The 26,975-nt window shown below is 47.4% G+C and overlaps 1 protein-coding gene across 2 annotated transcripts in view; it reads right to left on the bottom strand.

Moving 5' to 3' along the window:
* The window catches only part of Ubx (ultrabithorax), a 203,305-nt gene that overhangs the window by 22,396 nt on the left and 153,934 nt on the right, over window positions 1-26,975 (bottom strand). Inside the window, exons 2-3 of one of the 2 annotated variants that reach the window (XM_076786437.1) lie at window positions 6,653-7,061; window positions 6,337-6,394 (exon numbers count right to left, since the gene is read on the bottom strand). In XM_076786437.1, the coding sequence (XP_076642552.1) occupies window positions 6,745-7,061 (317 nt within the window). In that variant the 3' untranslated portion in view covers window positions 6,337-6,394; window positions 6,653-6,744. The remainder of the gene's footprint in view (window positions 1-6,336; window positions 6,395-6,652; window positions 7,062-26,975) is intronic. The other variant, XM_076786436.1, reaches the window with a different exon arrangement.

Below are 26,975 nucleotides of genomic sequence, written 5' to 3'. Positions count from 1 at the left end.
TCTTTATTTAGGCGAGGAAAAAAGGTGACGTATGGAAGCAAGCACGGCTAGAGGTCCGTCAAATTCTTCGGCCATGACTCCGCCGCCACGATAGCGCGGGGCCTTTCTTAATTGGACAGTGTCCCCCGCACGCGGAACGACAAAAACGTCGGGCCTCGGGCCCGCCGACAATGAAATGTAAATTCGCAACGCAAATTCGGCGGGCGAGAAGAGAGAGGGAGAGAGAGAGATGAACGCGACGGCTGAAAAAAAGGAAGGGAAATATATGTATATATCTCATTATATTATCAGGCCATGGTTGCGTGGTCGCGAATTTAATGCGGCCCCCTATCAATGCGCGATTTAATGAGCGCGCGAAACAATGCAACAGAAACACGGTCGCGAGCGGAGCGGACGCGGGCGCGCGCACCGCCGCTTCTAACAAATAACGTCATAAATATGTAATTAATATGGTAATATAACTCAAATCGGAATTTATCGTCGCGCTAATCGATTTCCCGTCCCGATACCGACGTTACTTCCACCGCCGACCGCTACTATTCGAGCGTGACGCGATTATAGTTTCTGGCAGTGTTCCATGCACCGGCTAACGATCTACTTTGCGCCGTTGAAAAACGCCCCTCGGCCCTGTCCGATGAGGAACGCGAGAACAGAAAAGACCCTGCCGACCCAAGAAAGAATACAGCCGACGAAATAAACGACGTAGGGAAGGAGAAACTGATTGTTTCCGGCCGGCGAACAAACAATTTCTTGCAATCAAAATTCTAAAGAGAGCGCCTCTCTCGATGTAATACCGTCCCTGCCGCCGCGCCGACCGGTCGTGATCAGTGGAGGAAATAATAATAGTTGCATTCCTTCAATTTATGCATGATATTCAACCGGCGTTATGGAACAGGCATCAACAATCGTTTCGCCGACGAATTACGAAATCACCAATTATCTTTACTCGCATCGTGGCCGTTGTAATCTCTAGATATATTTTGTCGATGTACAAACACGAAAGTAAGACTCACGTGTAAAAATCGTTGCTTCATCTAATTACAATGCAGTCAGGAAGACTGATAAACCGAAGAGGCGTTCGGGAGGCTTGTCTAGGGGATGATTAAATTATCGGCCAGTTCGTCCCCACTCAAAACACTCAGAAATATTTTATGTTGCCGTTAGAAATTTTTTCAAAATCTAAGATTTATTGGAAGATTGATTGGAAAATAGAATAGAGGGCCGAAGGGAATGCTCGGAGGATAATTTTGCAAATACTATCGTTCTAACCGAGGCCCGAAGAACATTGAAATAAATCCTTCTGGAATCGCAGTGCTATCTAACGGGAACCCAATTTGAGGGAAAATGGAAAAGGGTCGTAAGGGTTGTTCCGGGGCCAATTTTGCGCCAAAACGGCCCTAAACCAGCGTCCATCTCAGCCCGATTTCCATGAGAACGTGCGCTGCGTGACACAGTACATAACGCGTCCAGCAATTCGGCATTATCATTCAAATTCGCATATGTAAAATTCCGCGTGATGTTCGCGAATAAAGTCGAACGATACGAGGGTGGAAAATGGACTCTAGAACGGCTCCTTCGGACAAACGATCGGGAACTGCGACAACCGGAGGAACGAGCGCATCGATTAAACATCACACCGAGCAGAGTATCGTCGAATCGGCGCCCAGGAAGCAGCCTACAATTACGATGCAGTTCGTGGGGTTAATTGGCGAATTCCTCTGGCCGATGAGATACCGCCGGCCAAAGGGAAACTTTATAAACTTTTACGTTTATCTCCGCGAGCCGTCGAACGGAGATGATTTGGTAGGACCGGGAATTATCACGGGAATTTCTCCTCCCGCGGGCGTTAATCGCTCCGTGGACTGATAATGAGATTTCGAACGAGGTCATCGTGCTCTACCCGTTGCGGAATCGCGGGGATTGCCATTCGTTTCGATCGAGACACTGCTAATTAACCGCGTGACGCCATAATCATCTGTTCGAGCCGATCGAGGAAAGATGGCGAGCACTAAAACTGTTGACTTTGTTTTTAATCGTGTCTGGCAGCCATTCCATTAAAACCTAAGTGCCCATTTTGTCGGGCATGTCGCGAATGTTCCCCATATCGCATTATTAGACTACGAATTGCGCTTTAATAGCGGATGCAACTGGCAAAGGCTAATTGAATAAAAATGTAAACTACGTTTAATATGTGGTAATAAGTTCCCATTGAATTCATAAGTAAATCAATTAAAACGCCGGATTTGCATAAATATTCACAGTCTACTAATCGAGGAGCCACGCTTTACATCAAAATATGAAACTTCTTACGGAGCCTGAATACATAATATAATGAATTTCGAAATTTATTAAAAGGATCCTGCGTCGAAGACAATAACGCGGAGCGTGCCGGTATAGTTTCTCTAAAGAAAGTTCCGTTTAATAGCTACGCACTCCATTAATTATGACGAAGGAAGCGAAACATAATCGAAACGAAAGTTAACCGGCTTCCGAGCCTTCGAACTAAACCGACGATCGCCCGGGGTTTCCCAAGGAATCTTTTTCACGAAAACATGGAAGAAGTCATAAAAGAAGAGAGCCTGCAGGGTTAGGCGAGTCCGGCGAAAGCGCAGAAAACCCGAAGACCTTTTTTTACTGCCGATATTGCCCCCCGGTACAAGCAATTCGAAGGGTCGTTCGTTTCTCGGGGATGAATGGCCGAACACCACCAAAATACAAATTATACCGGCGGATCTCCGACGCAGACACTGCCGCCGCCACGTTTTCTACGGGTGTCGCCTTTTCTTCTTTTTTTTTTTACCTGACTAGGAAACTTTCTACTTTCTTTTTTAGCCGTTTTCACTTTTCCCTTTTGCCTTTTTTTCCGTGCGCGCGCGGTGAAAAGCGGTGAAAGTTCCGAATATTCTCGGAATTCGTGCGACTCGCGCCGACCGCTTCAAGGGATCCTTCTGGAAAATATTGAACCGCAGCTCGACTTTCCTTCGGAATCCGCCCCGAATTTTCTATTTCGAAATTTAGCCGCGGGCGTAACGGAAACTCTTCTGACATTGCGTTTTGCTAACGACAATTCGCCAGCAAGAGCACGAAGAAGCTTCGTTTTTTAATGTTTTGAAAGCGCTTGAATTATGATTTACTTCTATTACACAAGGCAAGGAGTCCGAGAAAATTCGCGTTTATCCCCTTAACGCACACTTTTTTTGAAAAAAACCGGCCAAAAAAGATCAACTTTTGATATACTGCGCTTTTGTTCCATGGAAAAAGGCTATATTTTATTCTTGAATAAATAAGTGTTATAGCTTACAACCCCATGTAAATGATAAATATCAATAAAACGTTTTTTTTTTCTTTGCTTTCACATTGTTATTTTCAATTCTCGATTATATTCGAGTGTGAAAAATTATAGCAGCATAAAATACAACGCCGCTCGAATTATCTGGAGTGTGCACAGTTTTGGCCTCTTCGGCGCGCTCGAATTAACTCGAGCGTACAAGTTAAGGGGTTAATTGTGTCTTAAGTTTCAAAAAAACATGACCAATATTGTAAGTGCCCCTTTCAGTTCCAAATTAATGATCTTCAAATAGCCATCGACACGTTGAGGATATTCACCTAACCCAGGCCAGATTTAAAAATCAATTTTTCTCGTTGATAAATTCCACACAAAACTTGCTTGTGGACCTATAAAATGCAAGTGACTCTGTTTCAATAAATAAATTACTCTGATTTTATCTAACGGTTGCTGTAGCATTGATCGAGGTGTTAAAAGGAGACTTGGCATCGCGAACGATGTGTTACAGGAAAAACAATTTTGCCAACGAAACGGCAATAAAACGAGCTGTGAAGCAAGCTCGGAAAAGATAACAGCGGGCGAATTCGAGCAAGATCAAGAAGCGAGAATTCTCGAAGCAGGCATTCTTTTCCGAGAGGAGGCGGAGGAGGAACCACTTCTGAAAACTCGCAGAGGTCGATGAAGAGAGCCGTGCGAAATCGAGGAAATTGCGGAGCCGCTTCGTTAACGTCCGCGGTATCCGCGGTAAAGCCCCGGGAAAAGAAGAAACACGAAAATCACGATGGGGCAACATTTCAGCGGGTTGTGCGCGGGAGGGGGTGGCCAACCCCTTGAGATGCAGAAGGTTCAGGCTGGCGCGAGTTAAATGCACGCAAACAGAATAACTTAGGAAATTATGAAGGCACGCTCGCAGGTGGTTTATCCTCATTAAGTGTGCCGGCTAAACTTAATTTTAAAGGCCGGAACGGCTAAAAGCCAGCCGCCCACATTCGTAATACTCTTTAGCCAACATTTTCTTCAGGTTCCCCGTAACTTCCTCCGATGATATATCAAGGCGTAATGCGCGCTCGCCGACCACCGGTGGAACACTGTGCTCGACGCCCTGGGAAAATCCATTACCATCGGGGCTGCTTCAACCCTTTCGAATTTAGGTTACCAAGGGTGGCCCTCTCTCTCTCTCTCTCTCTCTTTCTCTCTCTCGTACAACTTGCTTGAGACTCGCCAGATTGCGGGATGGAAGTGGAACAGGCTACCGAATTCTCCACGATTTCGTTCACGGAGGGTGAATTTGCACTCTTTGAACCCCTGGCAACAATCTTCGGTAACAATAAATGGTCTGCAAATTTTTTAACTCTTCCAGGGCAACGAGTAGCAGTTCTATATAATTTAGATTTTTTGATATTTTGCTCAGGTATCTTCAACTTCTAGGAAGCGAGCAATAATACATGAAACACACGGCACCTAATAATCTCACCTTCTGAAATCAACTAATCAATTTTCAAACATTTCTCAGCATTTCGAACTCTGAGGGGTTAAATCGACATTTGTGGGACGAAGAAGAGGAAGAAGCTTCTTAACTCTGCCGATCCGTAAATATGAGATTTGCTACATCTACAGTCTCCCTTTACGAAGACATTTGAGTGCAGTGTTTGTCCACTCGGGACAATTGTCAAAGCATTCCATCAACGATGGAATAAATTACCCATTAGAAAGCTAGAAAAGAAAGTAGGAAACGGCGAAAAGATGCGCAAAGGTCTCGTGACTGATGCAACTGACATGTCCAGCAATTCAAACAGCATTCAACCAAAGAATGTTTAAAGTTGCAACACTACGAAGTACAATAACGCATCGGATGAAGTACGTCTCATCCCCTAGCGAATCGTCCGTTAAAGGCTCCGACCCGTCGAAAAATGCCAGCGACACCAACTGTAGGCACATCTCGTCCCAAAGAAAGCCAAAGGAGCAGTCCGTGCAGAGATTAAGATTCGCGGGGCGACACGAGAAACACGAATTAATCGGCCATTTCTAAGCCACCGTGTCACTGGAAATGAAAAGTGGCGGTCGTATATCAGTCTGGAAAGAAGAAAACAATGGATTGCTCGGAGAGAGACATCGCTCGGGGCCTCGAACATCGCCCGAGGACTTTTGTTCTAGGATGTAGGAGTTTGTGTGTTGCAGAGAAAGAACAGCTCACGAGCCGTACGAATTTACATAAATTACCGGGCGAACTATGGGAAGCCGGGGTAACTACGAATTTTACCCACGGATAATGGCCGCCCTCGGTAGCGGACATCGAGACGCGAAAAATTGAAAATCTCTCTCGCTCCCGAAGAACGACCGAGCAGATATGAAATTACAAGAAACTCGATCGGCGGAGATGATACATTTCTTGGCTGACGTGACGACGATGCCAGTTCGATGATAGCGAATTAAAAGGGGCCCCGTAATTTCCACCGGAACGCGGACGAGGTGGTTCGAGCCGGCAGGTGGACAAGCGATAAACGCGACTCGCAAGAAAATTACCGTGATGGAGGGACCTGACTGAAATTGGTCGTTTAGCAGACTGAGGGGGGCAATCTGGGCAACATGTTAAAAATCAGCAATTTTCGCGATACCTTCCATTGAAAAAATTTCCTTCGAGTCTTTTAAGTAACGAGAACTGTTTTGGAAATCTTGTGGATGTCTTTTGCTTGTCTAGCCTTGCGATAGCCCCCCTGCCCTCAGAAAAATTAGAGAGATCTGGGCACAACGCTTGTGGGCTTGAAACCACATTCGCTTAACACTTTGACTGCCGAACTAGAAATCTAAAAAATTCCATAAAATCAGAGTAAGTTATTTAATGAAATAAAAATTGAAGAAAATTAAATTTATGATATTGAGTAGTCCTCCAACTTTCTTGCATTTTACAGATCCTAATAAAATTTGGTACAATGACAAATTAACGTAAAAATTAATTTCAAAATCTAGAAAAATAATTCCGTCACCCACATAGGGGTGTCATGGCAGTCAACGTGTTAGAGAAGTGATTTTTATCAACTCGATTTTACTACCTTCTGACAGGAAAGAAAACTTTCGACTTTTTTCCAGGGGGGTTGAAGGAGAGATCTCCTGAAATTGTGAGACGTTGTAGCTTTGACCTAGAGACTAGTACTTTTTGATAGAAAAGAAAAAATTCCCCACTTTGTGGGGGTCACTCGAGGAGCCCCCCCACCCCCATTAAACCCTTAATTCTACGCGAATGTCGCATGGAATATCAGGGGACTCTATCCTAGTACATTTCCAAAAAATGAGAAAATTCGCTGTTGGGGGGAGGGGGTTCCCGCGGGCCCCCGAAAAATTAGAGAGATGAGTATCGGAGTCACTCACCTTTAATATAGCTGTGTACATTGCGGTGCTAGCAGAGGGTGGTGTGGATTGGTGGTGGGGTGGTCAGGGGGGCTCCGGTGCAGGGCGTACCCCTAGTTGGCCCCCTCCGGTCCCCCACCGGCCGCTTGCTGCTGATGCGCAGCCGCGGCCGCTGCCGCCGCTGCCTTCTGCGCCTGCGCCTGTTTCTCTTGCTCGTTCAGCTCCTTGATCGCCTGGATCTCCTTCTTCAGCTTCATCCGCCGATTCTGGAACCAGATCTTGATCTGCCGTTCCGTCAGGCAGAGCGAGTGTGCCATCTCGATCCGCCTCCGCCTGGTGAGGTAGTGGTTCGTGTGGAATTCCTTCTCGAGCTCGAGCGTCTGGTAGCGCGTGTAGGTCTGTCGGCCGCGCCTGCGCATTCCGTTCGCCCCTGCAACCAAACAAAACCAAACGAGACGGTCAAACGAGCTCGATCGCGTGTCTTTTCGGACGAGACTTGGCCCGGGGGCCTCACTGGGCCCGCTTCGGCCCGTTCGCCGCAAAATAATAACGTTTACACGCCAGATACCGTGACCCTACGTATCCCCACTCTAGATTCGGTACCCTAATTTCCACGGGAACTCTGGTCCCATTTTTTAGTTATAAATTGGGCCCAAAATTCGGCATTAACACTCGGGGGATTGTTGGGTACCACTGTACCTCGGGAAATGATCGTTTAGAACGATTTTCAATGAGGATGGGCCCATCGTCTTCTCGAGTGCTAGGTTTAGGACCCACTCTCCACGTGCCAAATTGATACATTAGTAGGTTTACGTCAAAATGACGTATTCTAATATTTTTAATTTAAAATTATCGAGATTGTACACATCCGTGAGAATGTCTTTAACATATTTATTTCTTTAGCTGTACAGTATTTAAAAAATGGCTGAACGTAACCTTAGTCGTGAACCGAGTGTTAAGCTTGTTTCAAGTGGTAAGAGTAATAGTAACGGACGTTGAAGGTACTAGACCCTAATTCGAAGCTCCAGGACTAATGTTAGGTCATACACATGTAAGAAAAATCGTGCGAGAGGGCTGAGATCGCAACGAATCCAGGAAGAAACTTCCTCTTGGATCGAGTCCCCCCAGTTCCTTATTTTCGAGTGGTCAGTGATCTCTCGGTAGCGTTATCCGAGATCGCTCGATCCCATTGAGAGCCCGGCGAACAGCAAATAGAAGCGTTCACGGTACAAGGCAGCGTGCCGGGTATACGAGAGGTCTCCGAAATCCTGGTAACGTTCGCGATAAGGCCGCGACGAGGAGAGGATGCTCTTAGGTGGGCGTTCTAAGGTGGAAAGAGGTGGAACGGGCGAAAGGTGGAGGAAACAGAGAAGAGGCGCGTAAACGGTTTCAGATAGAGAGCGGCAAGTCGCCCGTGCCGGGAGAAAGTAAGGGAGTGTACGACAACCGGGATAGGTACTGTCGAACAGCCACTTGGGTACAGTACCGGAATAAACCCGTCTGTGGGGGCGCAAGCTCACCTTATCGGCCGTTACTGCCTCGTAAAAACCCTCCCGGTTTCACCTCTGCCAGCGGCGAGAAGCGAAAGCCAACCCCTTTGCCCGTAAAGGCAGTCTCCCGGCCTTTTGCACGGCTCGCATACGGTTGATATCGAAGTGTATAAACGGTGCGGTGTAACCACGATTTCTGTGCCGCGAGTTCAGTCCCGACCCCTTTTCGTTTTTCCGCCGCGGCCGGCAACTACGACTCGTTCGCTCGGAACAATTAATTTCGGTTAAACGCCACGCCCCCGACACCCCTAACCACCCCCCCCCCACGACCAACGCCCATCTATCGCCGCTTATTACGCGATAAACCGAGAAATTAATTTCACTCGAAGGGTTTAATTGTTATGAATAATTAATCCGAAACCGACCGGACGCCGCGCCGGTACCCTCGAGATAAGTGGCGGGGGTGATATTGAAACCGATGGAATCGGTCCCGACGCGTTATACCCGCTCTTTTCGGATATGAAGTATATTGATTTGAAAACCTACCTTTCATTGGATAAGAAGTGTTGAATAAAACCTTCTAGAGTTTAAAATCGAAATCTTGTTAACATTGGAAGTTCATTGCTTCAAGAAAGCTACCCTTCCTCGGCAAAGTAACTTCCAATAAAGATCGTTATATAAGGTTTCAATCTTGTTACCATTAGAAGACTCTTGCTCGGAGCAACCCACCCTTTAATGACTGAGAAGTATCGAACAGAACCCCCCGAACTCCACGCTTTAAATCTCGTTGCCATAGTCAACTGCTCCAATAAAACCCCTCTTATCCGACAAACATCGAACAAAGATCCCTTAAATTCTGCGATTTAAATCTCACTAACATTGGAAGTCATTTGTTCGAAACAACCAACCGTAGCCAACGACCAAAACAGTTTATGTCAAAAAGCGCCACAAACTTACAGATTTCAATCTTGTTACCACTAGAAACGAGGAGCCTCAACAAAACCACCCTAATCTCTCCGAGACCTTCAACCCTCTGCCTTCATCGAAGTTCGAACCTGTCTCCCCGTCACTCGGCGAAGCAACAAACGTCACAAATGACCAATGAAATTTTTCACCGATCCGATCGCGAGTCTCGTTCCACGGGAACAAATTTCCCGAGGGGTAGTTCGGATCGGAATTACAAGCGGAAACAGGGTCGCATAGCAGGCGGGGTTTAGCCTTCGGTATCTCGCGGCTTGTCGTACACACTTTCACGGTCGTGCAGGGATCGGAATCGCAATAAACGCGTCATATTTACAATCGTATCCGCGCCGATCTATTATCGAGAGCGCGACAGAGGCTGCGCGCGCGCGCGCACACGCGAGAGAGGACTGGACCATTTCCAGGTGGCCATTACACAATATCGCGTCGGACGAGCAACAACACGGCGAGCCGGAGTTCATATCGGCGTCATGTATATTATCGCAATGTAATCAAGTGGCTCGGCGTCCGAACGCCACCCCTATCCACTTCTCCTCCCGCTCTATCCACCCTTCCACGCCCTTCGCCGTTGCACAACAACCCCATGATTTTCATTTTGGCCTGTCACACTGGCTCCCGAGAGCCACGGAATTATGGGTAGGCCGTGAATCCTTATGCTAAATAAAATTTGTCAATCTCAATTGTAAGAAACCGAATTTAAAAGAGAATGTATCTTTTAATCGTCTTAATACTTCACCCACCGGATGTAATTCAAATGACGTCCCAGAGACGAAATAGAGAATTTTTAACTTTCCATCATGAACATGTATTTAACAGCAAGTCGAGAATTTTGCATTGATTTTCAAGCAATACAAATTTGTTTATACCGTTGCGTGTATAGAGCAGCAGGTAAAATGAAATGGTACGTTTTAGTCCGAACTCTGAGAATTAAATTGCAAGGTAAGGGGTCAATAGGCTACCAATGTCTTTACATTGATACTATTTTTTCGTCAAATGCATGAAACCCGCAGTCTAGTTAAATTGCACCGTTCGTAAGGATAATTTGTCACACGGAGCCAGTGTCCCCTACTTGCGAGCACCACCACCGCCCAGAATTATAGCAACCGGCAGCATCCATCCCCTCGGAGGCTCTTCTCGCGAGAAACGCGGGGGATGCGCGCCGATAGACTCGAACTTATAAATAAAACCGGGGCTTCAGCCAATTAAGCCGGCCTCGTAAGTCTCCGTCGAGCAGAAAATAAGACGGCCGCGACCCCCTCAGCCTTCCTTCCTTTCCTTCCTTCCTTCCTCCCACGCTGCAAGCTACAGCCGCAACCGCCCCACTCGTTTCTTTAACTTTCGATCGACTGTACCTCTATCTTCTCCTCCGTCTTCATTCCGGCCTACCCGTGATGGATGCGCGTTCTTCGATTGCGGGGAACTTCGCCGATACGCTGTTTCGATTTAAACGAGCACGATTCGCGAATCTGTTAGCTACCGCTACCTTTTCTTGGCGCGTGCGACATCGGAAAATTGTCTCGGAATTTTCTGCATTTGTTCACACCTAGAAAATGATAGCCCTTGCGAGCCCTTTGCGGTCCGAAGTATTCCTCGGAATATATCGAATAAAAGAAGGCTCTCTTTTGTTTTAAAACTTGCTTCAACGTAATTCAATTATATTTCTGTACGCAGCTTCGCTAGCCTAGGCTGAGAAATACTGCAATTATTATTATTACGTACCATGAAACTGTGCAAGCTTTGACGAATGCACTGTAAATCAGCAAAATAAGTCTGGCTCGACGTAGGACCGTGAAGGGCGAGGCTATGTAGAACTAGATAGAACTAAATGGAAGATGATACTGCGCTACATAGAACTAGATAGAACTACGGGGAAGATGATACTAGACAACTATTGTACATTGAAGTTGGATTAGATACTGAGCAGGACAGATTTTACAGTAGTTACAGTTACTCAAACTACAATGATTAAAGAGCTTCCTTGTCTTCAATAATGTCCTAAACGAAGACGTAGTCTGTATTTATTCTGCACCAACATTTACTTCGATGCTTAATAACGTTGATTAAAAAAGAACAAAATTTTATTCCAACCTGAAAGAAGGAACTATAATTTATGTGTAGTTGATTCTGTCTAAAATCTTCGCCACGAGAATGACTCGTTATTACACACACTGCAGATCATTCAAATAATTCCAACATTCCTGGTTCACTTTCTAAAGACCAGGCTGAGGAATAAATTGAATTTATCAACTAGAAAATTCCTAATGGTAAGAATAAAATAAAAACGTAACCAGCGTTCTATGCCTGTTTTCTTATATTTTAAAAATGGGTACTTTATAAGGATTCGCAGTCTGCCCATCATCATACAGAAAAGTATTAACCTATAATTATTTTCTCACCCCAACGATCGAAGAAAGGCCAGGAAAAACAATTTCCAAAGACGCCTAACAAAATCAATATCCTGCGGTTTAGCCACCCCCTAAATGAGCACGGCAAACTTTGCACGCGGTTGTCACTGTTCTCGGGGGTAAGGAATTAGTTCTGACGGGGGATGGAAAGGAAGACGTACGAGATCGTTGGATCGCATCGAATTCTTCAGGGCCTCCACCGTCGGATCTTTTCCCATCCGTCGTTTCCATCCCTCGCAGGAGTCGGTCAGCCATCGCAGAGCCTCTCACCCCCAGGTTTACGCACGCCCCGTGGGAGATCCTGAGCGAAACGAAGTTAGGGGAGGAGAGACTGCCACGCTCCCGGAAAAGTAAGAAGAGGCGTGCGTGGCTGTTTAACCAAGGGGGTGGATAAATTTTATGCTGAGACCGTGAAACGTGTTTCATCCGGGGAGAAGGAAGATCTCGCTGGGCGAACGGGACGAGGGGAGAGACAGGGGTTGGAACCTGGCAGAGAGAAACGTGCTGGAGAAAGAGAGAGAGAGAGGGGGGCGCGCTTAGACTGGAAATATTTCGGCCATAACTCACCGGTTTCTTAAAAAAAGCAAACGAAAAAACGTTCCTCCTCGTATATCGTCAGGAATTCTCACCCCCTGGGTGGCACCTTCGCTCGACTCGCTCACTGTTCGACTAGAAAGGATCCTGGGGCTGTCTTTCGCGAGAGAGAACTCGGTTCTACCAGCACACCGCCCTTTAGCAAGAGTATTTTAACAGTTTTCGCTGGCAGAAGTTCATCCGAGACGCTGATAAAATGCTGGAGAGCCAAGACTCGTCTGTTAACGTTCCAGCTACCGCCAGTCTAACAGGCTTTTTAATGGCTTAATCTAAAAGAAGCTTAATCAATTCCTATTTTATAACTGACTTAGCACCTTCATTAAAATTCTAGACTGCAAACGTGTCAGACTCGTGATGAAGATACAGAGTCTAATAAATATGTATGTCATTGATTTCCTTTAATCCGAAATATAATTCTTCATTCAAGAAAAGTATCTTCATTCAATAATCGCAATAAGTCGACAGCAACGTAATAGTGTTCTATACAGGTTTGTAGTACAGTGTCCAATCAATTTCGCAGGCGTATACAGTGATTTCGCTGTATATGTCGCCAATGCCAGGATGATAAAGATCGCAGAATTATCCCCACTACCGCAGGGTATACCCCGTGAGGGGCCTCGGACGCCGAGGAGCGTAAACATAATACGGCTCGGATATGTCTCCTGTACGATACATGACGCTGGCAAGACCCGTGTCGTCGACATATATCGAGAATTCTCGGAGCACTTTCCTCCCAAAATTTTCTGTTGGCCAGCTAGACGAGAGGGGTTCCTCGGGGCCATAAAGCGAGAGTAGATTGAAGCGCGAGCTCGAACGAGCGTGGCAGGAGTCGCGGGTATACCGGATACGCTCACGGCTCGTTTAGGACGTTGGTAGACGTCGGGCATCCTCTCGAATGGAAGGAACTGCCGAGGTTCGACGTAGCGGACCATAAACAGTGGGCGGAAAGGGGGTGGCGGAGGCGGGAGAGACTTCGGCTGTTGCCAACTCTAATAAGAACAACCAATACGTTGATTGCTGCCGGGGATTTGCCGATATAACTCCGCGTCGGCGGTTCGCAAAACACGATGCCAAAGCCTCCCCTTTCGACCACCCCATCGGGCTCTACCCTCCCTGGCCCTCTTTCCCTTTACAGAGAAAGAGAAAGAGAGAGATCGCGAGCACGCCAAAACCGGATCATACGCGCGGGGGCCAATCAAATCAAAGTAAGTGAATTGCTCGGGAACATGAAGGACCTCCGTTTCGAAACTCCCAGGCGGTAGGCTTCCGGCGCAACAACCCCTGCATCGTGAACGGCCGAAGTCGAAGAGGGTTTCAGACCTCGAAGACGGTTACTGATGGCCGCATCAATCCGGAACCCCAGCGTTTCTTGTTACGTTGATTCAACCGCCCCGGGGTCAATTTAAACGCGGCCAATTTAGGTACCGTCTTCGCGTATACATCTCTCGCCCCCACCTCCGCACACACGCGCACGCACGGCTACCAACCCCCGCGGACCAATAGTGATGCAATACCAATTACCGTGTTTGCCCCGGCTGTTTCTGAATCACGCTGATCTATCGACGGGAACGGGACGGATGGTCCCCCGGAAGAGATACGGCGGAATCCTCGATGCGTACTCGAGCGGTATGCTAATTTGATGGCGGATCGAACCCGAAAAGTTACCCCTATTCGTTATTGGCACGGTTTACGCGGGTTTAGGCCGTTTGTAAAAATTTCACGCGAGGCGATACTCCTTCGCTCACCCCTTCTTCGGAAAATCTGATAGTTTTGCCACCCCTGCTTCAACCCCCATTCGTTAGATCAGAGATTCTATCACTTCACATAGCCCAGGAAGTATTCCTTCTTCGAAGAAGCTGATATTTTTGTTTGGACGTTTATGCAACCCTTGTTTCAACCCTCGTTCGTTTCTTGGTTAGAAATTCTCTCATTTAACGTGGCCCTGGAAAGCATTCCTTCTATCCCTTAAAAATCAGTTATAAAATCAAATATTTTTATTTGGACTTGTTTTAACTTGGATCGATTATTGCATTTCTTCCTCCGACGGTGGTGGCTGGGCCTGCTTTGACCCAGGGTATCAAAGTCGTCATTCAATTATTCAGTTTTCAGCGATTAAATGAAACGAACAGCTGTTATATTACGATCAACAGGAAGACTACTGTGTTCACAAGAAGTACCACCAGAAATATATTTTTAAAAATTGATAAATTGAGCAGAGTCCTTGCATCCTGGTCTAAGTGCGTCACCGTCTACGAGATCCGAAAAATCCTCGGTCCATCCACACTCCATCAAAAAACGAAATCCCTAAACCTAGACTAAAAATCTAGACTAACCCAGAAAAAAATGTTGAAACTGTTCGAAAATCGTGCGATAGGAACCTCCATACGACACCACAAACTCGCGAGTCGTGTCAAATTCTCTCAAGACCCAGCGGACCATCGACGGGGCCCGACTTTCCCCGAAAGAAGAAAGATCCCGTGGTCTCCCAACAAATTCCAGGACACGGCCAATCCGTCAGTCGAGATTACCACCCCGGCGCCTTATCCCCGACGTCCAAACACGCCCCCACCCTCTCCGGGCTTATTTAATTTACCGTCGGCTGTATCTTTTCCAGCTCGGTGTGCTCCGTCGAGGAATTCTCGGTGGCGGAAGGAGAGCAGAGCGATGCGGAGCGGTGCGGAGCGGTGCGGAGCGGAGCAGAAGTTGCCGGCATAAATCGCGGACGCAATTAGAGGACCTTTCGGTGTCCGGCGCCGAAACAGGAGAGGAGAGGGCTGAGCAAACGGAGAGCGGGAAAGAGAGCCAGGGGCCAAGAGCCGGGGCCCGAAGCGGGACTGGGAGCGTTGCCTAGCGAGGAGAGGGCCGCGCGTCCAGCTTCTGTTCACGTGTCGTAAGTTGTTCGGGCTTCCGGTGGCCCTCTCCGAAAACGCGAAACGCTCACGGCCGCGGCGGCGAACTCTGTTTGCGAGGCACGCCGGCGGTCCCGGAGACACTTGGTATGAGAAACGCGTAGCTACGCAGCAAGATCGTAGCTCAACGTAGCCGGGGCACCACCCTCCTCCAGCCCTGGCAAGGTAGGTAATCCTCTCGGGGGCGTGAGTTACTGCCTGGCGTCCCTCGCCGTGTCCCACCATCTTCTTCCTCGCCCCATCGACTGTCTCTTTCTTCCTCTTCCTCCTTCTTTCTTTCTTTCTTTCTTTCTTTCTTTCCTCCCCCACAGAAATAGGCAGCTTTCTCTCTTGACACACGTCCGCGTCTACCCCCGCCACGGTTCCTTCTGCTCTCTTTTCCTCCTTCTTCAGGGGCTGAAAATGTTCGGAGAAAGTTCCAGCTACGTGGGGGTGGAAGTAACAAGACGGAGAAAGAGAGGGGGGTAGAGATACAGAGCCGTACGCAACGCGCCACAGCTGGAGAGCATTAGTCAACTGTAATTAATAAGTTATGTAGAACCGAGGCTAACGAACAGCGGCCGCGACGTACCGGCGTTGTTATCTCTGCTGCGGGAGAGGGTGTGCTCTCAGGGTGTGACGACGGAAGCCTCGACGACCATAAATACGAGCGCGGTAAACCCTTGTAACGTGAATAAACCGGGGCTGCTGGCGCAGGCAAATAAGGAGCAGCGGCTGCACACGAGCGTCTGCCTATCGGTTCACTGATTTGATAATGCTTTTTCGAGAGCTGCGCGGATTTAAGGGATTTTTAGTTGTCGGGGGTGATACACTCTTATTCTGTAGGGTGGATTTAGACAATGAGCTAACTCCCTCGTCCTGTTATTATTTGTTTCGCAGATGATTATAGCATCTTTGCAGTCAACCATTTTCTAAAGAGATATATCATTTTTACTGTATTTTTGTTGTAGTGATTCAAGATTGCTGGAGAAACGACAGAATTTTATTTCGATTTTGAAGGAATTAACGACGTCCATGTTTAGTAATTTCTGTTCGAAATTTTTGTAACAAGTCTTAAGCTATTACAAGAGGTTGTTAAACCTATTGGAAATATTGAGGAAAAGGAAAATATTAGCTACAATTTCTTCACATATTTCTAAAGTACAAAATCATCTTTAATAAAATAATGCCGTGATGAGGACTAGAATAATTACGCGAACAAACAGCAAAACTGAATGTAAATTCGAAAGGTGAATTGAAATTTAAATATGAATTGAACGTCAAATGTGGAGCAAAAGTTTGATTAGAAAGTTCACGAAACGGAGAAAACGCGTTGGATGATTTCCTCCTAATCAGAATTGCAACTATGAACCAATATCTAACGCAGACCCACGAAGCACTTGTCAGAAGATAAATAAATAGCCAGCTGTCATAACTGGATACATTGTACAGCGTTTTGCATATCGATAATTGCTATAACCGCGTACAATTCGCAATTATACTAATCGCATGTTGTGGGACGTGGCACAGAATGCTTGAGCAATCGTCGATCCTGCTTGCGTGATGACATGAATAGCTAAAGAGCGTTGATACCAACGACTGTTCTTTAATGCTCGGCAGAAAACATATCAATTAATTCTCTCCTGTTACCACCATCGATCAAGCCTATTGAAGGAAAATTGTTAGTATCCGTTTATTGCTTGACACCGCATTATCCTCCTCGTTTCACATTTATCCTGCGATCAACGGTCGCAATAAAAATCCCATCGAGCAACCAACTATTATAATCAGCCTACAATCATCCACGATCACAAAGTAATCGCAACAGAATCACCGAGTTCGCGCAGTTTCAAACTTCACGGTATTAGGCTACTATTAGCTAAATCAACACGGACCTGCTATTTTAGCGATTTATCAACCAGTTAAAACTTTCGAACCACCGTGGCTGTCCGGCTGAACACCCGAGCATAAGCCAAGGAACTTTGATCAGCCTTTCAATTCCAGCCATCTTGCAAGGTTTAGCATGAACACTGTAGCGTTCGCTAAAATAAACTCACGATTAAACTCAAATTATTAACAATGTAGGAATTCTATCAAATCAAATGTTTCTTTGAAGACTGATAAGCAGATTGATCTTTCAAACTCAACGAAGAGAACTCAGTCGAGCATTTTCTATTAAAAGAAAGCGCTCAATAATAGGACCAACTTTTTAAAGTTAATAAATTCCTGAGTGATGCAAGAATTCAATCGAATATTTTCTATTAAAATACAAACAGTGAAATCCACAAGAGGAACCAATCTTCATTTAAATTTTTCATTCGCAAAGTGTCTTTTCCACTAAAATCCTGGTACCTAAACAACTTTATCGAATTCTCACAGACCAAAATCAAAGTGGACTCACTCACAAATAATCGTCCATGTCTCAAGAACAAAAATCGCCTCGACCACAAAACGCAACAATCAAAGGGCGAAGGGAACAAATTCCCACCGGTGGAATCGTTCTACGAAGACGAACAGCCCCGGCAGCATCCTCGATCGAGCAATTAACCCCTTTCCGTGTCCGAGAGCTAGCCCAAAGTTCGCGGCACCCAATCGCGCGCGGGACAAGAGCAAAAAGGTGGAACTGCGGGGCGAATTCCAATCGAAAGGCAAAACCTGGATGCCTAACGTCGTCATGGTATAAATCTGCGCGAGAGCCAGGGCAACAGGAAGCGTCGTTGTTGCACGCGTCGCGGGCCCTGAAGAGGAAATCGCGAAGAACTAAGGACACGGAACCGACAGGCCGGAGCGGATAAACGGCCGCGAATCAGCGAGATATCGAACGTGATCGGTTAGGGTCTCTCTCTCTCTCTCTCTCTCTCTCCCTCGGTGTGTCTAGGCTCTGTGTTTGGCTTCCCACGGGTTCCTAAGGGGGATCGTTATTCCGCGCGGAAGGCTCCTGGGTGTACGTTCTTCTGGCCTATCGAGGTAAACTCGTCGTTACGCGGCGCAATCGCGATCAGGCGAAACGGCTCGGATGCGAAAGGGAGCCGGGAGAACGAGAGAGAGAGAGAGAGAGAGAGAGAGAGAAAAAGAGAGACGGGGTGGGAGAGAGAGAGAGAGAAGTTACGCGACGCGGACAAGAATGTCGCCGGCAGCCAGCAGGATATACCATAAGAAGAACGAATGGAGCATTCGAGAATAAGATATCGGCTTTACGTGCAGCCACTTTTGAATAAGCGTGGCTGCCGAGCAGAGCCGAGGCGAGGCTGCATGCTATGCCAGGCCGCGGGCAAGGTGGCGACTTTGCTCCCACGCGCGAAACGCCGCCATACACGACACGGAATAAACCAGAGCTCGGTACCTAGCTGTCCCTTTTCACAGGAAAACTAGCGGGAATTGATCCTCGAAGCGTTCCTCTCGGATGTGCATGTCGCGATTCCACCGAAAACGCTGCTCCGTTTGAGCGAAAATTCAGGAGAATCAGATGCACGAGTTCGTCTCCTTTTCTTCGCGAATTTGTGGTTTGTTTACAAACGATCAGATACAGGCAAGTCTTAGAAATAATCTCCGTTATTTACTTCAACCTACAGGGCTCTGACGAAATAAAAAAAAATTGAACACTTACGTGCAATTGACTAATGTGCACGCTGGGAACGCAAATGTCACTATCGGTGTCTATGTCGTAAACCTATGGGTAGTAGACTTACAACGGAAATTAGCGTCTCTATGGAGTCTAGAATGAATCAACAGATTCATGGTATTTTGGAGAGCAGCTATCGCAGGCATATATGAAATGGGGAGAGGTCCCAGGGCCAGTGTAAGCAGCCGAACTGCTCCTCGACAGTCCCCGTGATTGAGCTCGTTGCGGTCCCAGCGTAATATGGTATTCGAACGTCCATCGGGTCTCGGTATCTGCAACCGCATCGACATAATAACTCGTTGGAAACGATGGGCGTGTGCATCGCGTCCGTTATGGATCGCCGACGGAAAACGAGAGCGACCGGCCGCCATGTTTTTGCATACTTGGGCAAATTACGCTGCACGCGATATAATACTACTCGCCACCCCTTTATAATTTCCGAGGGATATTTTGTCGGCGGTTTGCCTCCACCTTTTTGCTCGCGACGCCTGGCACTGGCGTTCCTTCGTCGAAAACGATCTCCGACGAGAGAGAGTGAGAGAGAGAGAGTCCTCCCTTCTCTTTTCTTCTTTCCTTCCCTTCTCTCTCTTTTCTTCTCGACTGGTTGTTCCTCATCTCTCTTTTCTTTTTGATCGGTTGTTCCTTCGGAAGGGGGAGGGAGAGGGTGTATCGAGAGAAGCCAGTTTGGTCGGACGTGTTTTTCTCTGCCCCCCTCCCCCCATCGACCGATCGCGGCGGTCGTCTGCGACCGGTAATAGCCGGCCACCGATTAGCTCCGACCGCGAAATTAGTAGTCCGACTGTATACGCCGGGAATGTTGACGAAATCGCGCGAAGGCCGACCGTAACTCACGTCCTCGTGCATCAATCACCGGGGGGCCCCGGGATCACTATACCGTGGTACCGTATTCGTGACGAGCGGGGCGCCCCCTCCCTTCTCCCCGCGCTCATTTAAATGTACAGCATTGTTTGCTGTGGCGCGTTGAATGATACCTCGAAAGGTCGGGGCACGCGAGGAGGAAACGCGAGGAGGAAACGCGCCGAGAAAACGCCGTTCCCATTCTCCGTTTAGGATATCGATTCCCTCAAAAATCCCCTGACCCCAGGAAACAGCTGTCTTTCCTTCCTAAAACAATCCGCATCACGTTCATTCGCTTAAGGAAGCGTCTTTCAATTTTTATGCCGACACATGTTACCTTTAGAACATTCTTTCAAAAGTGTATTCGTAGACCACATGACGAATGTTCCATCGACACGAGCGGATCTCGAATATTTTTTAAGAAAGGTAAAGAAATACTATTAACAATTTAGAATATTAATTTAACTGTCACAATTACTTAGTCCTTGTCTCAGCCCCCAAAATTATCCAAGAAAGTAGAAGTTTACAGCTGAATCCTTCTTACGAAAATTGATTCTATTCCAAGTATAAATAATATTATAAACGTACAAAACTGTGACTGGAAAGAAGCCATCCGCAGTCGGGAATTATGCAATTGATCGAATATAATTCTGCATTCCATGAATAAGCAATTAAATTGAACGAACGTGATCGATGTGTCTGACCAATTTTCCCCAGCCCCCGAAAAATCGTGGCTTCAAATGTCACCTGTTCCCGCTCGGATTCCTTGGATTTACCGACCGGCAGGTCTCATATGCTCGGACCTAACACTTAGCGCCATGTGGAGCCTGGAAAGGCGCTGAATAGACCATCCTCGGGGCCATTCCGCGTTCCAGAGCGTGCAGGTTCGATATTAAAAATCTCCGGGCAAGCTGTCGATGGTTGAAGAAAAGGGGCGTCGCGGACTGGATCGCGTGTACGTTGGAGAAATTTAATTAACGCGTACACGCGAGTGTAAGATCGACGGGGTTGGTTAGCTGCTGGTGTGGACTTTGGTTCGGTTGTTCTGTCCAGGTAGTACCTCTGGACGACAGCGTCTACCTGGTAGGCAGAGGCAAAGGAGAGACAAGGTGGCTCTCTTCTGCAACGAGCCAGCTGCTACTCGCGGTAACTGTAATAATTATGCAAAGACCGAACGCGCAACGGTGCACCGCGAGCGAAGCCAGGCAGGCAGGCAGGCAGGCCAGAGGCAGGCAGAGGCAGGCAGTTCTCTCTTTCAGCAGAAGGGACGAGGAAGGAGGACGTTCCAAGGAACGGAGCGCAAAAGGAGCAACGCGAGCCAAGATGGTGGAGGAGATGGCATGCAAAAGAGGCTTCGTAGGTAAGCGAACCGAGCCGGTTGTAAGGCGACACCTCGCGGCTCCATATATCTTTCTCTTTCTTTCTCCCCTGATCTCTCTTCTGCCGAGCAGTCGACGCCACGGTCTCCTCCTCCTCCTCCCCCTCCTCCTCCTCATCTTCCTCTTTATTCTTCTTCTTCTTCTTCTTGCTTTCTTGTTGCTCGACTCTTCCGTCGAAGATTTCCACCTCCCCTCTCTGACTCACTTTCGGGAACGTTCACGTCCACGTCCCTCCTGGCCCGAAAGAAAACTCCATCCGCAAGTAGAGTATCCGTTTATTACGACTTTCCGTCATACACACTCTCACACGCCATTCGTCGCGCGCTGATTTCTTTGAAAAGAGCTTTTCGCTCCTCAGGTGGTCCGGCGAGCACCAGGACCGGCTAGACACGCTGAAAGCTTTCGGAAGGATTTTTAATGGCGCATGGTAGCGGCGCTAGGATTGTCGCCAGAGTGCAGACGCTAGCTTTCCACGATGGAGATCTTCCTGCTGTTTGAAGTTCCCGCTGAAGAGCGTCGACGCAGGATAAAACCGAGGGATTTGTATGCCGGGAGAAAAGTCTCTTCAGAGTGCGCGGCGAGTCGGGCCACGCTGGGTAAACGTGCTTCCTTTCAAACTAGACGAAGCCAACGATTTGTTGTCACTTTGTCGACAACGGTTGCACGTATTTCAATTTTTGGGAGAAACTCTTAGAGACTGACCAGATGAAAAAGAATTTAATTTCCTCTGTTAATTGTTCCAGTGGACTTCAATTAAAAATGTATTTTACTGATTTTGACCTCGTACCTATTACACCTATAGTGTCGCAATTTAAAGAAATACGTCTCACAATATATACAAAATGTAAAAATAGTAAGTGGGGTGAATTTGCGCCCTGAAGAACGTATGAGGGTTAAAGTGGCAGCTCCACAAATGTGCACAGTAATTTCTCTATATATGTCGCCAAGGCCTGGATGATAAATGTCGCGGAATTATCCCCGCTAAGCTCGAGAGGCCTCGGACGCCGAGGAGTGTAAACATAACAGGGCTCGGGTATGTTTGCTGGACGACACGCGACGCTGCCAAGACCCGTGCTGTTGACATATATCGAGAATTCACTGTGAAAGGAACTGATGCGTAAAGATTTGAATGGACCTAGCCATGGTTGCCACGAAATCGTCAAAAACATCCGGCAACAAAAGAAGCCACCATTAATAAAAATTCAGTGGCCACAAAGTGTACACCTCAGAGCAGCGACCGAAAAACACAAACTCGCTTATCGTCTAGAGGACATGATCAAACAGTCCTACAACGGGCAAAATTTCGTCCAGAACGGCGTTCAGCAAAGGCGAATAAAATGTTAAAGGAAGAAGCCAGGGTCTCCCGAGGGGTGAGGAGCCCTTCTCTGCAGAATCCACCCCGTACTCGTTGAATCGGCCAGTGCATCATACGCGGCGGAGTCGCATCCGATCGGAACAAGCATCCAAAAACAAGAAAGACCCGGAGAGGACGAGAAAGAAGATTAAAAAGAAGTATCTTAGGAGGTCCGGGGGAGGGGGCGGGGGGCTGGCAGAGGAGAGAAGGGGGTTCGCCGGAGGAGGATTCAGGGAGGAAGGTGGCGGAGTTTGATACAGGTGGGTAACCCCGCGACACCCTCTAACGAAACGGATCGTCTGTCTTACTTACATCGGCTCGCATCTATAAACTCACGCGGTTGGTACACGCATACGAAGGCCAGCACGCGTGTATATCCCCCATTGGACGTGCTCGGGGGACACGCGGTTACCAGCGGGCAACCGACCCACCAACCACCCATATATCTGCGTCCTAAAAGGAATTCCAGAATATATTTTACATATGCTTTATTGCCGCCTTATTTCCAACTCTATGGGCACAGACCTCGGCAGAGGAGACCACGGGGAGAAAGAAAGAGAGACGTGGCGGAGAAACGAAGATGGAGAAAAAGGAGAGAGAGAGGGGGGGAAGAGACGAAGGAGAGAGAGAGAGAGTGAGCAGTGCACGCGCGTACACATGGTGCCCACAAAGGACGACGCGGCTTGCCACACGCTATGTTTTTCTCCGCGTTTTCGTGTGTCCGACGTTCGTTCCTGATTGCCCGTTCCCGAGGCTCGACGGAAGAAGAAAAGTCCCCGGCGCGACGGGACCTTTTTTCGAGACCGAGACCACTCGAACCGACGTGGCTCGTATATCTGTCCGATATAACCGAGGAATTCAGCTGACGATTGTCCGACGATGAAGGATCACGACCAGCCAACGCGCTCCCCGGCTCTGCCTTTCTTATTAATTCTTTGCCCCCATACGTGACGTCCCCGCGAATTATAGGCCCCCGGACGTGATTCTTCTTTTTGGATCGCTGCTGGGAACGTTCAACCCTGTTGTCCAGAGGAAATGATTGAGAACATAGTCGCTCAATTTTCTCTATATATAACTATACGTAGGTATATCGTGACTCGGTATTTATCCATGTTTAGCGAGCACATTTAGATTTTACTCACTGACGAACAGACGATTTTATCCATTTATAGCGACACTGATTTGATGAAATATAAAATTGTAGGAAAATTAAAAATATTTAAACACGTCAATATCTTTCTTCTGCTTGGTTTCTATCTCTTGCAATCGAGGCAAACAATTTTTATTTTGCATACAGATCCACAGTCTACTGATGGACGTTCAGAACAAAGCAATCTCGAACATGGACGCTGCAATATATTAAGTTGAAGAAGAAAAAACGTCTGCTTCTATTTCCTTTAATTTGCGTCAGACTAGAATGGTTAACCGTTACTTACTTCTTTCTTGTTCTCCTACAATAATTATTGAAACTGAAGAAATGTTTTCATACGAGACTTTTTACTATACTACGTACATTATTCAAGTATATTACCATGAAAGTTTTGTGAGATCTGAATCAATTCAATCTGAATAATAATTATTATAAAAGAATACATATGAAGGAAAAATGAACGTTTCAGTTCTATTTTTAACAAATTCTAAAAAGTTCTGATAATTTTATTCTAGTTTCTGCTAAACGATCGAAAAATCATGTATAATTCTTGGGATTAAGGGTTGAATCATGAGGGGTGAAATTCCTAGATTTAATAGCTAGTGAACGTGCGCCGAGAAAGTTGACGAATCTGGATCCGAGGGATCCAGAGATCGCTGCCACGGTCGTCAACAGAATAAACAAGCCCTCCCCAGCGGAGTGAAAGGATCGCGACAGCATCAAAATAACTCAAAATATCTCGCGTTAGCAAGGCATAACCTTTGAAATGAGATATCACGCGCTAACGGTAGAAAAGCCATTGTTGCTCCGTTGCGGGGAAAGCCGACTTTATCCATCGGCCGGCTAATAAATAATTCCCAATACATTTCTCTGGCGCTCACGAGGCAATGAAAAGCGGCGGTTCTATATCAAACCGATACGTTCCACTATTTCACTGTGCAGCAGATTGCTATGCGGGCACGGTTCACGCGTAACCGCGAGCGAGCGTGTCAGAAGAAGATCAACGGGGCCCTGGTTCGGAATATTTTCGTATCAAAGTTCACTTCGGCGTGTCGCCGACACGCGGAACGAACATTGCGTAAACCCTAGGCGAGGAAACTATAATTCCTGAAAGGTTACAATACGTCGATACAGGTTCGGATAAGGGAGAGAGAGAGAGAGAGAGAGAGAGAGAGAGAGAGAGAGACAGATACTGTGTGGGGGTTGTCGTCTAGGTCCTCGGTAGCACGTCGCAGACTTATAACAGAGTAGAGAGCTGGCAGAAATGTATAATGCATGCCCCCTGCGCGACTGCATTCCGCAGTAATGACTTAACTTGTACCAGTTAACAAGTACCGGGGCTAGATGATTCGATAATTTGCAAGCGGGGCCCGTGATTTGCCGTCCGCCGGCAGCTTTATTTTCCTCCCTCCACCGTTCGGCTTTCAACGCCGAATCGGCGAATGCAAATCGGCGATCGCTCATCAATTATATCGGGCGGAGCGTTTCGCGCGCACGATAAGTCGCTTAGACGCTGCTTCTCCAAGAGAAAGAGAGAAGGAGAGGGAGAGAGGAGAGTGGACCCCGGGGACCGGTACTCGCGCGCGAATCAACTTCACCGATCTCCCAAAGTCGCCCGGCCGGCCCACACTTCACCCCGCCCCGTTAAACTTCATTTAATGTGAGAAAGGCTTCTGCGAAGTCTCGGGGCCGAAGACTCGGAGAAACCGGGCCACGTTATTTACAAGATATCATCAGGATCGCTTTCGTGCGATTAATAATAGGGATGCCGAGCATGGAAACCGCATTGCCGATCGCCGCGTCGGGGCTCCGCGTTTCGGCTAATGACTTAACTTCAGCCCTGCTCGCGCCGGAAAACATACATCGCGCCGCAGAATCGTCCGAGACCGGAGAAGTGTTCGGTAATTTGCGAGGGAATACGGATTACGAAATCCTCAGGAAATCGGCCGGACGGCATCGCCGTGTTGGTGGGGAGGAGAAGAGAGGAGGCCGTGGGTCCTGCGAGTTCGACGGGCCCGACGGGGGGCCTTATCCCCACCGTCTCTCTGCTCGCCTCGGTGCTCGCGGTGGTAGGGAGAGCCGGTTTCGACGACCAAGACGCCATCACGCTTCGCGGCAAGAAACTATGATTACCGGGGGCCCTCGCAGCTCCGGGGCTCCGATGCAGCGCACGCGCGCACGAAATTCGGCCTGCGACCCGCAGCCGCTCAATTACCCGAATCCATCCTCGGACGGGGGAAACGCGCGCGCTGAAATTTCGGGCCCCGTGAACCCCCATGCCCCCCCCCCCCGATAAGGCTCGCTTTTCGGGGATCGGCGGGAAGAAGAGGTGGAGCGAAGTAATGGCGAGCCGAGCGCAACTCGCTCGCGTAAACACGTTATGCAAAAATACATCGTCCTGAACCTCGGGGCTGCTCCTCTCTCGCACTCTCTTTCTTGAACATATAAGATGCTTTGTTACCCGGCGAAATTTCGGCTCGATTCGCGGAAATTGCACGTTCCAACCCCAGTGGGCCGGCGCTTCTTGGGTGCTCCGGATTGGTCGGCGCGCTGGGTGTCCATCTTAACGGACGCCGGCGTGATCGATAGCGATTATACCGGGTGATCGTAAAGAAACGGCCCAATGTCCCGATTACAGACGACTAACACCAAACTGCCCCGCGCCGATGCTAATTGCTTAACGCGCACCGTGCGGACACCTAAAAACAGGCTTTGCACACGGGCTGCGCGTGTTGTAAATCAGTTTTTTTTATATATACCATGTATAAAATGTTGGTAACCTGGCATTACACGGTAGAATTATAGCCGCGGGGAGGTTGTAATCTGCCGACGATTTTCTGAAAACTTGCGTCGCGTGACTGACTGCCGATGCTTTTTTTAAAAAAAAAACCTAGGGAACTTTTGTATGTGGAACTTTTGTGGATTTATGAAATTATTTGGTGCCCCCGGAGTTTGTTGACTTAGGCAATCTTCGGCCCCATCTTTGCATTAGGTCACTGTAAATTTTTACCTACACTACACTTATTGTCGGAAGTTGCGAGTAATATTTTAGGCGAAATAAAAATCTGCGACTGTTGTACGGCACTTGGCGACACTTCGTTGCGATAAAAAATAGAGCTTGTGCTTGTTTCTTTGTGGGAAGATTGTGCAATCTATCTCTTGGAAATTTTTAATAATTTCATTTAAAAATATTATTTTTATCTGACAGTAAAAGAGTACTCGGTTACAAGTAAAAAAGAAGGATGCAATTATACCCGCTGGATCTTTAAGCAAAATAAAAATTGCAGTAATCTGTAGCGACTACGAGAATGATAGTCAAATGGTAAATTATTTCTCTGTTTAATAACTATACCAGTTTGACAGGAATGCGATGGTATCCATCTGGAATTGTTTCGATTATTTCACTAATTGTGATCGTATTTCTGGCACGTATACAAAAATCTGAGATGTTGCTACAAATTCACTGTATTTCTTTTTTTTTTAATGAAAATTGTTTATCTACTTAGTTAAAAAAAATTATGCGGCTAACAATAATAGCAATACCAATTTTTCAAGCAACAATGTGGATATTTTTATTGAGAAGATTCCAGTAAATTTGTAGAGTACGTTATCACGGGAAGGGT

Source organism: Halictus rubicundus, chromosome 4, assembly GCF_050948215.1.
Source record: "Halictus rubicundus isolate RS-2024b chromosome 4, iyHalRubi1_principal, whole genome shotgun sequence".
Classification (NCBI taxonomy): domain Eukaryota; kingdom Metazoa; phylum Arthropoda; class Insecta; order Hymenoptera; family Halictidae; genus Halictus; species Halictus rubicundus.
The sequence above is the reverse complement of the archived record's forward strand: the minus strand, read 5'-3'. Positions and strand labels throughout refer to the sequence as shown.